This window comes from Lissotriton vulgaris, chromosome 10, assembly GCF_964263255.1.
Source record: "Lissotriton vulgaris chromosome 10, aLisVul1.2, whole genome shotgun sequence".
NCBI classification, from domain to species: domain Eukaryota; kingdom Metazoa; phylum Chordata; class Amphibia; order Caudata; family Salamandridae; genus Lissotriton; species Lissotriton vulgaris.
Genome location: NC_141698.1, coordinates 521,923,076 through 521,937,766, shown reverse-complemented (window position 1 = coordinate 521,937,766; position 14,691 = coordinate 521,923,076). Strand labels below are relative to the sequence as shown.

Below are 14,691 nucleotides of genomic sequence, written 5' to 3'. Positions count from 1 at the left end.
GCAATAGCTTGCTTAATCTCCACTACGGCCCCTCGCGGCGGGATGCCTGGCTTTCACCTTGTGGATACCCTGCTGGGGTTATCTCACAGGGGAACACCAGGACGGGTTCCCAAGGCAAGCGCCTTGATGCCTTCGGGTGATACGTGCGCTATATAAATCGTAATACATTTACATTTACATTTAGGCGCCATCGTCGACTTTGGTCCCGACGCCGCTGGCCCCCGTGGGATCCGTGCCTGGATCCCGGTCGACGCCAGTTGACCTTACGACTCTGCTGGCGCCGACCCCAATGGTGTCGCTACCGGCGCCGTCCTTGGACGACGTCTGCCCCGGTCCAGCGTCGGAACGTCTCCGCTCTGCGCAGTCTCCGGCATAGATGAGTGAGGCCTGCACCTACGAGCCGGCTCTGTCATTCCAGACTGTGTACAAGGACACAGATGAAGGGGAGGACTGTGAGGGGTCTGAGGACCCTCTGGCACAGCATTGCCAGTTGAGCCAGGACTGGGCAGATGAGCTAGGGAAGGCCAGTGGTTTGGACACATCGTCCGACACGATTCATCTCTCCTCCCGCCGTGGCTCAGGAGCAGGGTGCTACGTATGGTGTGGTGTTGGGCAGGGCAGCCAAGGCCTTGGCTCTTGAGCTCCCTGCTGCTGCCATGAGGACTAACCTTCTCACTGAGGTTCTTCAGCAACCAGTAATCTCCTCGGAGCGTCTACTGCCGTTCAGTGAGGCCCTCATGGACGTTCTGATGGGCACCTGGTCCAAGCCCTCCACAGTGCCCCCGTGGATCGGAACGTGGCCTGACTCCACCGCCCTCCTCAGGGCGACCCTAGCTTTCTGTCCGTGTACCCCACCCCGAGAGCCTGGTGATCCAGGCTTCTACATCCTATACCGATTTCCCGACCTCTCCCCCGGATCCGAAATCCAAATGGTTTGATCATTTTGGGAAGAAACTGTTCTCCTCATTGAGTTTGGGGTTGCGGTCTATCAACACAGCTTGACTTTTGGGCCGTTATACCCATTCTTTGTGGAACACGGTTGCGGATGTGCTGCCCCAGTGCCCGGAGGAGGGCCGGCTTGCCCAAGCCCTTGCGGAGGGGCGGCATGTGGCGCGTTATCCCATCAGGTGTGGACTGGATACCACAGACTCGCTGGGAAAGGCGATTTCCACAGTGGTGGCGGTACGCGGCTGAGGTCCGCCAATTTCTCGGGTGATGTCCAGACCACTCTCATGGACATGCCCTTCAATGGTCGTCGCTTCTTTGGAGACAAAGCAGACGAGTGTTTCAAGTACTCCAGGGCTACGGCCAAGTCAGTGGGCCTGTCTCGCCAGCGCCAGCAACCTTCTGCTTTTCGCGCCCTTTGTGGCCAAGGAAGGGGCACCCCCACACAGGCCGCAGAACCAGCCTCAACGCGGATGTGGTAACTGCTGTGGCGGTGCCGGGGGACAGCGGCAAGGTCAGTCCACATCCGCTCCTGCAGCATCTGCCTCAAAGCCTTCCTAGTCCGAGCTTTCAGGCCCATACGACGCCAGTGGGGGGCAGGGTCCGCCATCACCTCCTCCACTGGCGCTCCATGTCGGACAGGTAGGTGCTGCAAATCATCCGATGGGGCTACTCCCTCCCCTTCGAGGCGGCCCCTCCAGCCATGCCACCGCAGTACCACCGCATGTCGGGGCATCACTTGCAACTCCTGCAGAAGGATGTTATGGCCCTCTTGGCCAAGGGGGCCATCAAGCGTGTTCCTGGGCCAGAAGCAGGACGTGTTTGCTACCCCCCACTACTTTCTGGTACCCAAGAAGGGCAAAGGAGGCCTACGCCCTATCTTGGACCTCCGGAGCGTCAACGGCTTCCACCGGAAGGAGAAGTTCAAGATGCTAACTTTAGCTCGGGTCCTAGCTGCCCTAGACCCTGGAGACTGGATAGTAGCGTTTGACTTGCAGGCCGCATATTTCCACATCCCCCTCCTGTCGGCCCACCGGCGGTACCTGCGGTTCACAGTAAGTCATGAGCACTTTCAGTTTACCGTGCTCCCCTTTGACCTTACCATCGCCCATTGTGTGTTCAGAAAAGTGATGACAATGGTCGCAGCTCATCTGCGCAGATCATGGGTTTCAGTCTTCTCCTATCTCGACGACTGGTTGTTGAAGGCGGGCTCGCCCCAAAAAGTCGTCTCCGACCTCCAGACTATGGCCGACCTCCTGCACTCGCTGGAGTTCTCCATCAAAGTGCCGAAGTCGCACCTGTGCCCCTCTCAGAAGCTCCTTTTCATTGGAGCGGTATCTGGTTTTTCCCCCCAACAGCGGGTTCGGGATCTTCAGGCTCGGATTCCGATCTTTCAGCCTTTATCTCGAGTTTCGGTCGGTTTGATGCTGCGGATGCTGGGGCTTATGGCCTCCTACATCCTTCTGGTGCATCACGCCAGGTGGTGGATGCAGGCTCTGCAGTGGAACTTAATTTTTAGCGGGCACAGCATCAGGGCAACCTGTCCAACCATGTCCTGATCTCGGAGGGCACTGCGAGACAGCTGCAGTGGTGGCTCACGGACCGTGATTGGGTCAGCGGCAAATCCCTCTCCCTTCCCCAACCGGAGCACGTGGTTGTGACGGACGCGTTGTAGGAAGGTGGATATCTGACTATAGTTGCCCCCAACTTTTTGCCTGGTGTTTAGCTGTTTTTTCGACTTAGTTAATCTGGGGCCCTGCTATTCAGGACCCCAGGCCCACTGCTCTCTCTGTAAAATGGTTTCCATGTACTCTAGGTACATATCTAATTGGATACTGAGTCACCTTATCAGCCCCTGTACAGTGTACCTTAGGTACCCAGGGCATAGGTGTACCCAGGGCCTACCAGGGGCTGCAGCATGTATTATGCCACCCCTGGCATAATCCAAATCTGACACAACTGGCTGCACGACAGCTGGGGCAAGGTGGTGTAATCACCCTTTGCTTAAGATATAGTATTCCTATATCTAACCCTAAAACGTACACATATCCTCCTATCAGTCACTCCTATGGCAGGCCTTATCAATCCTGAAGGTAGAGTGCTTGGAATTATGTGAGATGGTGCTCTAGCATGAGCTGAGCCTGTCTGCAGCTTTCGGAACCAAGTCCTTTAGCTGTTTCCAGGATAACGCTATACCATATACTCTTAAGTGCATTATAATCCTCGCAGTTATTGCTAACTTTGGTATAACATTATCAAAACATGTCGAGTAAGGTGTCATACGAATTGAAATACTACCCCCTCGCCAATTCTGGCGATGGGGGTAGCATTCCACCCTTCTAGAGGGACATGACATGTATGTAACTGTGAACCCTGGTTAAAGTAAACTCTAGCCTCGGCATCACAAAATGGATGCTGCCACCACAGACACAAGTCTGACCTCCTGCTGCTGGGAGTCCTTCCAGCGAGGGAGGCTTGGACAAAGGGTTTCCTTCCTTGGGAGGTGCTGGCACCACCCCAGACAAGATTTTGTGTATTGGGTAGGACAGGGCTGAAAGGAATGAGACATGCCTGGGGCACACAAGGTGTCCCTGTGCATACACCGGTCTAAACCAGTTCCTAGGGCTCTCCAGCCCCAGCTCTGGCACAAGACCGGACAAAGGATAGGGGGTGTAACCACCCCCCTTCCTGGTCCCACCCAGAGGAGGGACCTAGTCGAAGTACAGCCCCCTTTAGCAATATAAAGGTAGGAGCTGGTCCCATTCCAAATTAGATTATCCTGAACCACTTTACAAGAAGAAACTCTGGACTTCGACGTTCTGCTCCACAGAAGACTGACGAAATCTCCCTTGTGGGCAAGGAGTGTCCACCGTGCACAAGCAGGCACCATCAGCGTCCAACGGCTTCACTTTGTCGTCTTCCGTCGAGGATCCAGACTTCAGAGCCCAACGAGACCCGGATTCCCAGACCTCTCCGACCTCTACCTACATCTGCAGCACAGCTGAGACCCGTGGGTGCAACGAGACACCTGGGGTCCGGCCATCTTGAAAGAAGCAGCACTTCGCTCCAGCACGACTTCTGAGGTTACCTCGTCCAAGTGCTTTGGGGACTGAGAAGCCCGACCTCGAGCAGCTCCTGCATCGAAGACCAGCCCTCCAGCATCCACGAGATCTGCATGGGGCCCTTCTGCCTGTTTGCTGCTCGACGCGTTGTCTGGTCACTTGCCGGCTGGCTAGTGACCTAGACGACGAACCTTGAAATCTTCACTGCTGGTCTGGTTGCTCCAGACTGGCCCTTGCTCCCTTCTAAAAGAGGAGCACCCCCGACACTCCTGGTCCACCGCAGACGCAGTTTCCACTCACCGCGTGGGTTGCCTTTGCCAAGGCTTGTTGACTCCAAATCCGATCCGACACTGCCGACTGCAAGAGCCTGCGTGGGACAGCTCGTGCCTCCATCCTGGTCGTCGAAGACACCACCTGGTCCATGAGGCTGCAGAGACCAGCGTCCACTCTCACCTGATCGCGACAACAACATCTGGTTCCACTCCAGGTTCCACTCCAGTCACTGGCTAGTGACTTAAAGCATTGTTCCCTCTGCTTTCATGTTCTCCTCTTCACTGATCCACCCTTGGATCACACAGGACATCTTCCTCCTGGTCGCCTGCAGCATCTTTTCTTCCAGGCTCCCTAGACTTCAACGCCGGAACCCGACACGACTTCGCACCTATGCACCCGCAGCCTGTGGGTGAGGTAACAAGAGCATTTCGGTGCTCAAGGGTAGCTTGACTCTCCTAGTGTCCAGTTCCATTGTCGTTTTAGTCCTACATAGTCAGGATTGTCCGTACTCACCTGTTACTTGAACTGTACTGTCCATAGACACTGTTACGCATCTTGCGTGTGAGTTCACACTCTGCACACGCGTTCCGTGGGCCTCCTTTTACTTACCTAGAGTTAGTGTAGCGTGGTCCCAGCGATCCTACAGCCTCTGGCAGCTCCATTCCTTTTATCGACTTTCACATTCCACTTACTTAGTATATGGTTTGTCGTGCCCCTAGGGCACCATTGTAATTTGTGCAACTTAAACGTATTTTTCCTAAGAGATTGTCATGTGCTTAGCCCTCTGATCTCATAAAGAGTTCAGAGGTGTATGTTAGTTAATAAATATATTGTTTATTTTCATAACAACCTGTGTGGTGTCCTCTCACTTGGTATTCAAGGGGTTATATGTGGTAAAACAGCTGGCTTCACATGTCAAAAGAGTTTAGCCTAAGACTGCTTTGTCCATGCTACCTTTAGGATAGCTGGTCTATAAGGTTGACTTTACAACCAATCACCATAAGGGATTTGGACTGATACAAGGTGATCACTAGAACTAGTGAGCATCATATATCAGGCCAACTTCTCACACGCGTCCCTCCAGGGCTGGGGAGGCCACATGGGAGAGGCGGAGATCAGAGGCCTCTGGTCTCCGGCGGAGTCCCGGCTCCATATCAACCTTTTGGAGCTACGGGCGATTCGTCTTGCACTGAAGGCATTCTTCCCCTCTGTCCGGGGGGAGTGTAGTGCAGGTGTTCACAGACAACACCGCCGCCATGTGGTACTGCAACAAACAGGGCGGGGTCGTGGACCCTCTGCCAGGAGGCTCTGCGCCTCTGGCAATGGCAGGAACATCAGGGCGTGACTCTGGTGGTTCAACACCTGGCAGGTTCTCTGAACTCCATGGCGGACGAACTCAGCCGCCGGTGCATGATGGATCACGAATGGCGTCTGAACTCTGACGTGGCGCAAGGCCTCTTTCAGCAGTGGGGAGAGCCTTGGTTAGATCTATTCGCCACAGAAGAGAACGCGCAATGTCATCAGTTCTGCGCGTTGGAGTTTCCAAGACGGCACTCGCACGGCGACGCCTTTCGGCGCGAGTGGAGTTGCGGTCTGTTATACGCCTTTCCGCCTATACCACTTCTGCCCAGAGTGCTGAAGAAGATCAGGCGCGACCGGGCCCAAGTTATCCTTGTGGCTCCGGACTGGGCTCGAAGGTACTGGTATCCCGAGCTACTCAGCATGTCAGTCGGTCCCCCGATCCGCCTGCCCCTTCAGGAGGACCTTCTGTCGCAGCAGCAGGGGACGGTCCTCCACCCGAACCTGTCCAGTCTCCACCTCCATGCTTGGAGATTGAGCGGCGGCAGTTGAGGCCATTTGACTTGCCTCCTGAAGTCTGTGATGTTATTCTGGCAGCCAGGCGTCCCTCCACTAAGTCGGTATACGCCTGTCGGTGGAACAGATTTGTGGCATGGTGCACAGCAAAGGCTGTGGATCCTCTTTCTGCCCCTCTTTCGGAGGTTCTTCTGTTTCTTCTTTCTCTTGCCCAGCAGGGCTCTGCTCTGGGCACTATCAAGGGCTACCTTTCTGCCCTTTCAGCCTTTTTGAGGCTTCCTGATCAGCCTTCTTTGTTCAAATCCCCGATTGTAACTCGATTCTTGAAGGGCATCACTCACATGTTTCCACCTGTTCCGTTTGTGATGCCCCAGTGGGATTTGAACCTGGTTCTAACCTTTCTGATGTGTGCTCCCTTTGAGCCCCTTCATTCTTGTCCTCTCCGTCTCCTGACTTTGAAGACGGCTTTCCTGGTTGCCATCACCTCTGCCAGGAGAGTGAGTGAGCTCCAGGCTCTTTCTGTCCAACCTCCTTTCCTGTCCATTCATCCTGATAAGGTGGTTCTGAGGACTAGACCTTCTTTCCTGCCCAAGGTTGTTTCGGCCTTTCACATCGGGCAGTCCATCACCCTCCCTTCCTTCTTCCCGCCTCCGCATCCTTCCAAGGATGAAGAGCGGCTCCACCGTCTGGACCCAAAACGTGCGCTTTCATTCTACATGGATCGCACGCGCCAGTTCCGGGTGGATGACCAACTGTTTGTTGGCTACGTGGGTGCGAAGAAGGGACGGGCGGTTTGTAAACGAACCATCTCTCGATGGGTCGTCCTCTGCATCAAAGCGTGCTACTCTTTGGCTCGGAAGGAGCCTCCTGTTGGGCTGAGGGCCCATTCCACTCGGGCCACGGCGGCTACGACTGCCCTGGGCCGGGGAGTCCCCTTGCAGGACATTTGCCAAGCGGCTACGTGGGCCTCGCTGCACACCTTTGCGAGGCACTACTGCCTGGACAGTCAAGTCCGGAGGGATGGCTTCTTTGGCCGTTCTGTCCTCCAGGACTTTCTGGTGTAGTTTTGTATTGGTTCGCAGACCCACCACCGGGGTTGGTATTGCTGGGGTATCTATTCTAAGGTAAGGAATCTAACACTAACGTGTTTCTTTCAGATGAACAAGTTACTTACCTTCGGTAACGATATATCTGTAAGAAACATTAGTTAGTGTTAGATTCCTTACCGAACCCACCCATCCTCCCCGTTCTGCGAACTGATACCTAGGGTTAAGGTCATCCCTTTCAGGGCCCTAGTTTTACATGGCACCAGTGTTGGTTCTCTCATGGCTCTGCGTCTCCTGGCGCGGAAATGCTGTGTGCAAAGAACTGACGTCAGCGCGCGGAGGCGGCGTCTATATACTCCAGCGACGTCATCACGACGCCAACGACGGACGCGGAGCCGCAGGGGACGCCTGCAGACGACGCCTACCGACGCGCAGGGGTACTGCTACGCAAAAGTTTCCGGATCCAGACTGACGCCTGGGGTTATTCTAAGGTAAGGAATCTAACACTAATGTTTCTTACAGATATATCGTTACCGAAGGTAAGTAACTTGTTCTTTCCGCCTATACCACTTCTGCCCAGAGTGCTGAAGAAGATCAGGCGCAACCGGGCGCATGTCATCCTTGTGGCTCCGGACTGGGCACAAAGGTACTGGTATCCCGAGCTACTCAGTATGTAAGTCGATCCCCCGGTTCGTCTGCCTCTTCAGGAGGACCTTCTTTCGCAGCAGCAGGGGACGGTCCTCCACCCGAACCTGTCCAGTCTCAAACTCCATGCTTTGAGATTGAGCGGCGACAGTTGAGGCCATTTGACTTGCCTCCTGAAGTCTGTAACATCATTCTGGCAGCCAGGCGTCCCTCCACAAAGTCGGTATATGCTTGCAGGTTGAACAGATTTATGGCATGGTGCACAGCAAAGGTTGTGGATGCCCTGAATGCCACTTTTTCTGAGGTTCTTCTCTTTCTTCTTTCTCTTGCCCAGCGGGGCTCCGCTCTGGGCACTATCAAGGGCTACCTTTCTGCTCTCTCAGCCTTTTTGAGGCTGCCTGATCAACCTTCTTTGTTCAAGTTCCCTATCGTTAATCGATTCCTGAAAGGCATTACACATACGTTCCCTCCTGTTCCCTTTGTGATGCCTCAGTGGGACTTGAACTTGGTTCTTACCTTTCTGATGTGCGCTCCCTTTGAGCCACTTCACAACTGTCCTCTTCGCCTTCTCACTTTGAAGTCTGCCTTCCTGGTAGCCATCACCTCGGCCAGGAGAGTGAGTGAGCTCCAGGCTCTATCCTGTAAACCTCCTTTCCTTTCAGTCCATCTGGACAAGTTTGTGTTGCAAACAAGGCCCTCTTTCCTACCCAAGGTAGTCACGGCCTTCCACATTGGGCGATCCATCACCTTGCCCACCTTCTTTCCGCCTCCGCATCCCTCGAGAGAGGAAGAGAGGCTCCACCGTCTGGACCCAAAACGTGCGCTCTCGTTCTATGTGGACCGCACACGCTAATTCCGGGTGGATGACCAACTCTTTGTTGGTTACGTGGGCGCTAAGAAGGGGAAAGCGGTGCACAAGCGGACCATCTTGCGGTGGATCATCTTGTGTATCCAGGCGTGTTACTCCTTGGCAAAGAAGGAACCCCCTGTTGGGCTGAGGGCTCATTCCACTCGAGCCACAGCGACTACAACTGCCTTGGGCCGAGGTGTGCCCTTGCAGGACATTTGCCAGGCGGCTACGTGGTTCTCGCTGCACACGTTTGCAAGACACTATTGCCTGGACAGTCAAGTCCGGAGGGATGGCTTCTTTGGCCGTTCCGTCCTCCAGGACTTTCTGGTGTGATTATTGGTTCGCAGACCCACCACCGGGCCGGGGTTGGTATTGCTGGGGTATCTATTCTAAGGTAAGGAATCTATCACTAACGTGTCTCTTTCAGATGCACAAGTTACTACCTGTGTAACGATATATCTGTAAGAGACATTAGTTAGTGATAGATTCCTTACCGACCCACCCATCCTCCCCGTTCTGCGAACCAATATCTAGGGTTAAGGTCATCCCCTTTCAGGGCCCTAGTTTCAAGGCACCAGTGTTGGTTATTGGCATAGCTCTGCGTTTTTCTGGCGCGAAAAAGCAGTGTCTAAGAACTGACGTCCGCATGGGAGGCGGCGTCTAAGTACTCCAACATCATCACGGCGCCGACGACGGACGCGGAGCCGCAGACGACGCCTACCGACGCGCAAGGGTACTGCTATGCAAAAGTTTCCGGATCCAGTCTGACGCCTGGGGATATTCTAAGGTAAGGAATCTATCACTAACTAATGTCTCTTATAGATATATCGTTACACAAGTAGTAACTTGTGCTTTGGGTTTTTGGAGGGCATCTCTAAGATGCCCTCCTATTCATTTTACATTAAATCCCACACTGGCATCAGTGCGGGTTTAATGTGCTGAGAAGTTTGGTACCAAACTGGTCAGTCGTCAATGGCGCCATTATGGTGCTGTGGAGTTCGTGAATGACAACCTCCCAGTACCATATACTTTTAAATGGCAACACTGCACTTACAGTGCCCGGGAATGGCCCTGGGTACTGTAGGGGCACAGGGCTCATGCACCTGGGCTCTCACCTCTGGCATAGGGCACCCAGCTAGAGGGGTGACTGAAGTATGCCAGGGCAGTGGGTTCTGGGGGCATGGCACAAAGGGATGTGCCATTTCGACTCCTGCTTTAGTTTTGTACTTAGGCACTCAGCCTGCAAAGGCAGTGTGTGGGAGCCAGGGTACAGGGCCCCTGAGGGTGGCACAATAAGTGCTGCAGCCCTCAGGGGTCTTCTCTGGTCACCATGCCCTGGGTACCTGGGGTACCATTTACTAGGGGCTGACAGGGGCCAGAGATGCCAATTGGGTATTTTGTTTCAGCATAGCTTTTCTTTGTAGGGAAGGAACACGGGCCCTGGGTACCTGATTGGCAGGGACCCAGTGCACACTCAGTCAAAGTACATCAGCAGTTCAGAAAAAAGTGGGGGCATACCAAGGCAAGAAAGATGGCACTTTCTCACACGGACCACCTCTCGGTCGGTCATTTTGTGCCTCAAGGTTTGCTACTCCTTGGCGAAAAAGGAGCCTCCTGTTAGGCTGAGGGCCAATTCCACTCTGGCCCTGCGGCTTCCACTGCCCTGGGTCGGGGAGTCCCCTTGCAGGACATCTGTCAGGCAGCTACGTGGCCCTTACTGCACACGTTTGCTAAGCACTACTGCCTGGACAGCCAAGTCCGGAGAGATGGCTTTTTCGGCTGTTCCGTTCTTCAGGACTTTCTGGTGTGATCTTGGTTCGCAGACCCACCACCGAGGTGGGTATTGCTGGGGTATCGATTCTAAGGTAAGGAATCTAACACTAACCTGTTTCTTTCAGATGCACAAGTTACTTACCTTCATTAACGATATATCTGTAAGAAACAGTAGTTAGTGTTACATTCCTTACCGCCCCACCCATCCTCCCCATTCTGCGAACCGATATCTAGGGTTAAGGACATCACTTTGAGGGCCCTAGTTTTATGGCACCAGTGTCTGTTTCTATCATGGCTCTGCGTTCCTGGCGCAGAAAGCTATGTACAGAACTGACGTCAGCGCGCAAGGGCAGAGTCTAGTACTCAGTCGTCATTCCGGCGATCACGACGACGGACGCGGATCCGCAGAAGACGCCTACCGACCCGCAAGGGTACTGCTGACAAAAACTTTCCGAACCCATCCTGAAGCCTGGGGATATTCTAAGGTAAGTAATCTAATACTAACTACTGCTTCTTACAGATATATTGTTACAGAAGGTAAGTAACTTGTGCAACTTGTCTCCAATATAAATAAAAGATTCACCAGACTTATTTTTCAACATGAATACAGAAAAAGAAGCATGCATTTTGCACCGGATTCCCTAGATTAAGGTATACCTTATTAGACATTGGCTAGGCTGATGGGGAGAATGTAAGTGTCCGGTTTCATTTGGTTTTAAAAAGAAGAAAATTGTATTCTGTAAAAACATAGAGAAACTGCAAATCTTAGATTGGAACTTATTACAGCGGACACACCGTTTTCAAATAAAGTTCTTATTGCTATTATATCAAAACCTATGTCATTAATAAGTCTCCAGTAAATGTGAAGTGTTGTACTTGTCAAAGAAACATGAGCATTCATTAGCTACACGTTTACATCTTTTCATTCCCAAGGTTGCTAGAAATTGTAAGCTACAAAATTATAGGAGTCCATCAGGAAGATGAGCTTTTAGAATGTTTATCACCTGCAACAAGTCGAACATTTCGAATAGAGGCAAGTATATATATTTATATTGTTTTAATATTATTATTTTTTGGCCAAGTAATTTTTTGACATGCATTGCAATTTGGTTTTTGTGAGTATTATTTTCTTAGATGCTTGCATTGCTCTTCATAAAATTAAGTTGTAAAGTGCCAAATATGTGGCCCAGTCATGCTAAGCATGTACCAATGTGGCTCAAATGTTGGTCTCTTTTTTCTGTAGGGGTAGCGTGATGGTGTTATCTGTCTGTCTGACTGATATCCATGGACACATTATTAAGTGGCAGAACTAAATGTTTCTCTTGAGATTAATCTTACACTTTCTCTTAACAATGACCAGTTAGTGTCTGTGTTCCGCAAGACATCTGATAATCCAGTTAACATTGAGCCCTAGAGCTAGTGTTATTCTATACAGCAGTGGTTCCCAAAACTTCTAGAAGCTCAATTCACTTTTTAAAACAGAATTTCTTGACCCACTTATCTTTAATGTACGTGATTCTGAGCGATATGTCAATGTAATTAAAGCATTGTGTGGTAGCACATTGTCCTTTACAGACCGCATACTTTCAATTGAAATGGCTACTAAACTTATACCGACATTCAGATAAACCTATAAAGCATGCACATGATAGATTTGTTTTGATCCTCTGAAGATCACACTTCAGAATTAAAAATGAACAAGTGCTTGATTTTTGCTTTCTTAACTATTGGATGAATATAATTAATTTACAGGTAATTACATTTTGTTGTGTATTGGAAAATACAGCTTCCTAAATTGTCATATAATTCACTTTAAAAACTCCTCTCAATTTGCAGTCTGGGAAAGAAAAGTAAACGCCAATCCCCCAGTAAGAAGATTAAAGCAGCCTGACATTTGACAACTGTTTGAATCACTGGCGAGCATGACAAGTTAACATCAAACTTAAAGTCCTCTTTACTTGTTGTCTTACTTTCATACTAAAATTAGTTTGTTGGGGCATGGCCAAGTTACTCATTTGGAGTACATACAACAAAAAAGTTGTTCTTACCAAAAAAAGCAACTACGCAAAACTGCAAAACAACCACTGTTGAAACAAACAGAAATCAAAAGCTCTACTCTAGATTTAAAAGGAGAAAAAAACATTACTATCACATAAGCAAATAATGCACCAGTCCACCTGCCAAGCTAAGGGGTAGGTGGACCTAACAGTACAAATTGAAAATTCACCCCGTGAAAGGAGAGCAACCCTTGTTCTTGAGGCCACCCCCAAAACAAATATTAACAAAACTCTGGGGTCTAGTGGGCAGATGGGACTAAACACAAATTGCTACTTTGCCACTCAAAGAGGGCAGAAATGACCACAATTATCTTCCTATAAAGGGAAGCGACGCATGTCCAAGGGGCGGCTCCCTAACATAAAAAGAAACCCTGGTGGCCTAGTGGAATCACACAAAAAAAAACTGCCCCTCAAGGTGATACCAAAGGGGATGATGGCCAGAGCGCTTGAGCAAATCTAACACTCACCCCGTCAACTGATCTTGGTTTAATCCATCATAATTGTTTAGCCCGCTCCACCACCCCAGTTCAGACATGACCATATGCAAATCAGTCTAAGCCTGTGTGCTTTCTTTGCCCTAAGTTGGCAGGGTATGCCCAGACGTGGGATCCTTGCTGCCTTTGCCACTGGACTCAAGGTAGCCTGGCTAATGGCGGCTGATTAGCCAGAAAATGGTCCCAGGATGGTTGTTTCCAGGGCAGGGAAGATATGGCTTGGCATTTCGGGCTGGACTGTTCCCATGAGGCACAGGGTCAGGCTAATTTGCATATGGCCATGTCTGAACTAGGGTGGTGGAGTGAGCTGAAGCATGAAGATTGATGAACAATTCAATCTGCCCCCACCCCCAGGGGACAGACAAAGCCAAAAGGGCGACTCTTGCCAAACCCCTACATCATGGAAATACTAAAAAGGCCCCCAAAGGGGAGTGACTCTTGCCCAAGGGGCCATTCCCCACTACATTTATTCAATTGGCCCAGTGGGCCAAATACATTTTTTAATTTTTTAAAATTTAAATCTGCCCCCCTCCCTCCCCAGGGGAGGTGACAAAGCAAAAATAATGCCCCCTCAAAAGGGGAGCAACCCTTACCTAAGGGGTTGCTCCCCAAAATAAAAATAAAATTGTTGGCTTGCTGAAATGGGTCCCAATGGGAGTGACCCTTGCCCAAGGGGCCACTTCCAAGCACATTGGTCTATTTAGCCCTTTTAAAAAAAAAAACCACACAAATTCTGCCTCCCCCCCCCCCCCCCCCCCCCCCCCCCAGGGAGGCAGACAAAGCCTTTCCATTTGCCCCCAAAAGGGGAGCGACCCTTGCCAAAAGGGGTCGCTCCCCAAGACAAAAAACATTGTGGGCTGGCTAACATGACCCCCAAAGGGAGTGACCCTTGCCCAAGGGGCCACTCCCATGCACCATCCTATATTTGGGCATTATATCAAATATTAAGAAATTCTATCCCCCCCCAAGTCCTCGAATATGCCCCCAAGGGGGAGCGACCCTTGCCCAAGGGGTCAACGGCAGATCCCTCTCCCTTCCCCAACTGGAGCACGTAGTTCTGACGGACGCGTCCCTCTAGGGGCCACATGGGAGAGGCGGAGATCAGAGGCCTCTGGTCTCCGGCGGAGTCCCGACTCCATATCAACCTTTTGGAGCTCCGGGCGATTCGTCTAGCACTGAAGGCATTCCTCCCGTCTGTCCGAGGGAGTGCAGTGCAGGTGTTCACGGACACCACCACCGCCATGTGGTACTGCAACAGACAAGGCGGGGTGGTGTCGTGACAAGGTCAAGCAGTAGCGATCCCCTGAGGCGGCTTGTGTCTTAGTGGAGTCTCCTTATTATCCAGTATTATGGGTGTCTTTCATAGATTCACGTGCCTGAATCATTCCCCGTCGTCGAGAATGGAGTCTCCGGTACATAGAAAAGTAATGTCCTATAGACCTACCTAGAGAATAGTAGGCCTGAAGGCCTCACCTTAGTAACATATCCATGTCCTTTTGTAAAAAGGACCAAACTCTAGAGAAGAGCCAACCAGCTATCACCTCCCTCTAGAACCTTCCTGGCAGGAGCCTCAGTCCCTCAAATGTTCTACCGCACGTTGTGCTAAGGGAGTCTCCTCTGAGCTCTGCTCAAATTCTGTGTGTTTTCACTTCATTAAATGTACTTCATTAAATGACTTTGTTGTCAAGGATTCTTTTCTACTATGGATTATCTTCAAATACATTCTTTAAA

General features: G+C 51.2%; 1 protein-coding gene across 2 annotated transcripts in view; it reads left to right on the top strand.

Moving 5' to 3' along the window:
- Positions 1-14,691, top strand: part of USP7 (ubiquitin specific peptidase 7) — a 1,528,604-nt gene that overhangs the window by 1,417,654 nt on the left and 96,259 nt on the right. For both annotated transcript variants that reach the window (XM_086941365.1, XM_086941366.1), the window contains exon 27: positions 11,343-11,442. In XM_086941365.1, the coding sequence (XP_086797491.1) occupies positions 11,343-11,442 (100 nt within the window). The remainder of the gene's footprint in view (positions 1-11,342; positions 11,443-14,691) is intronic.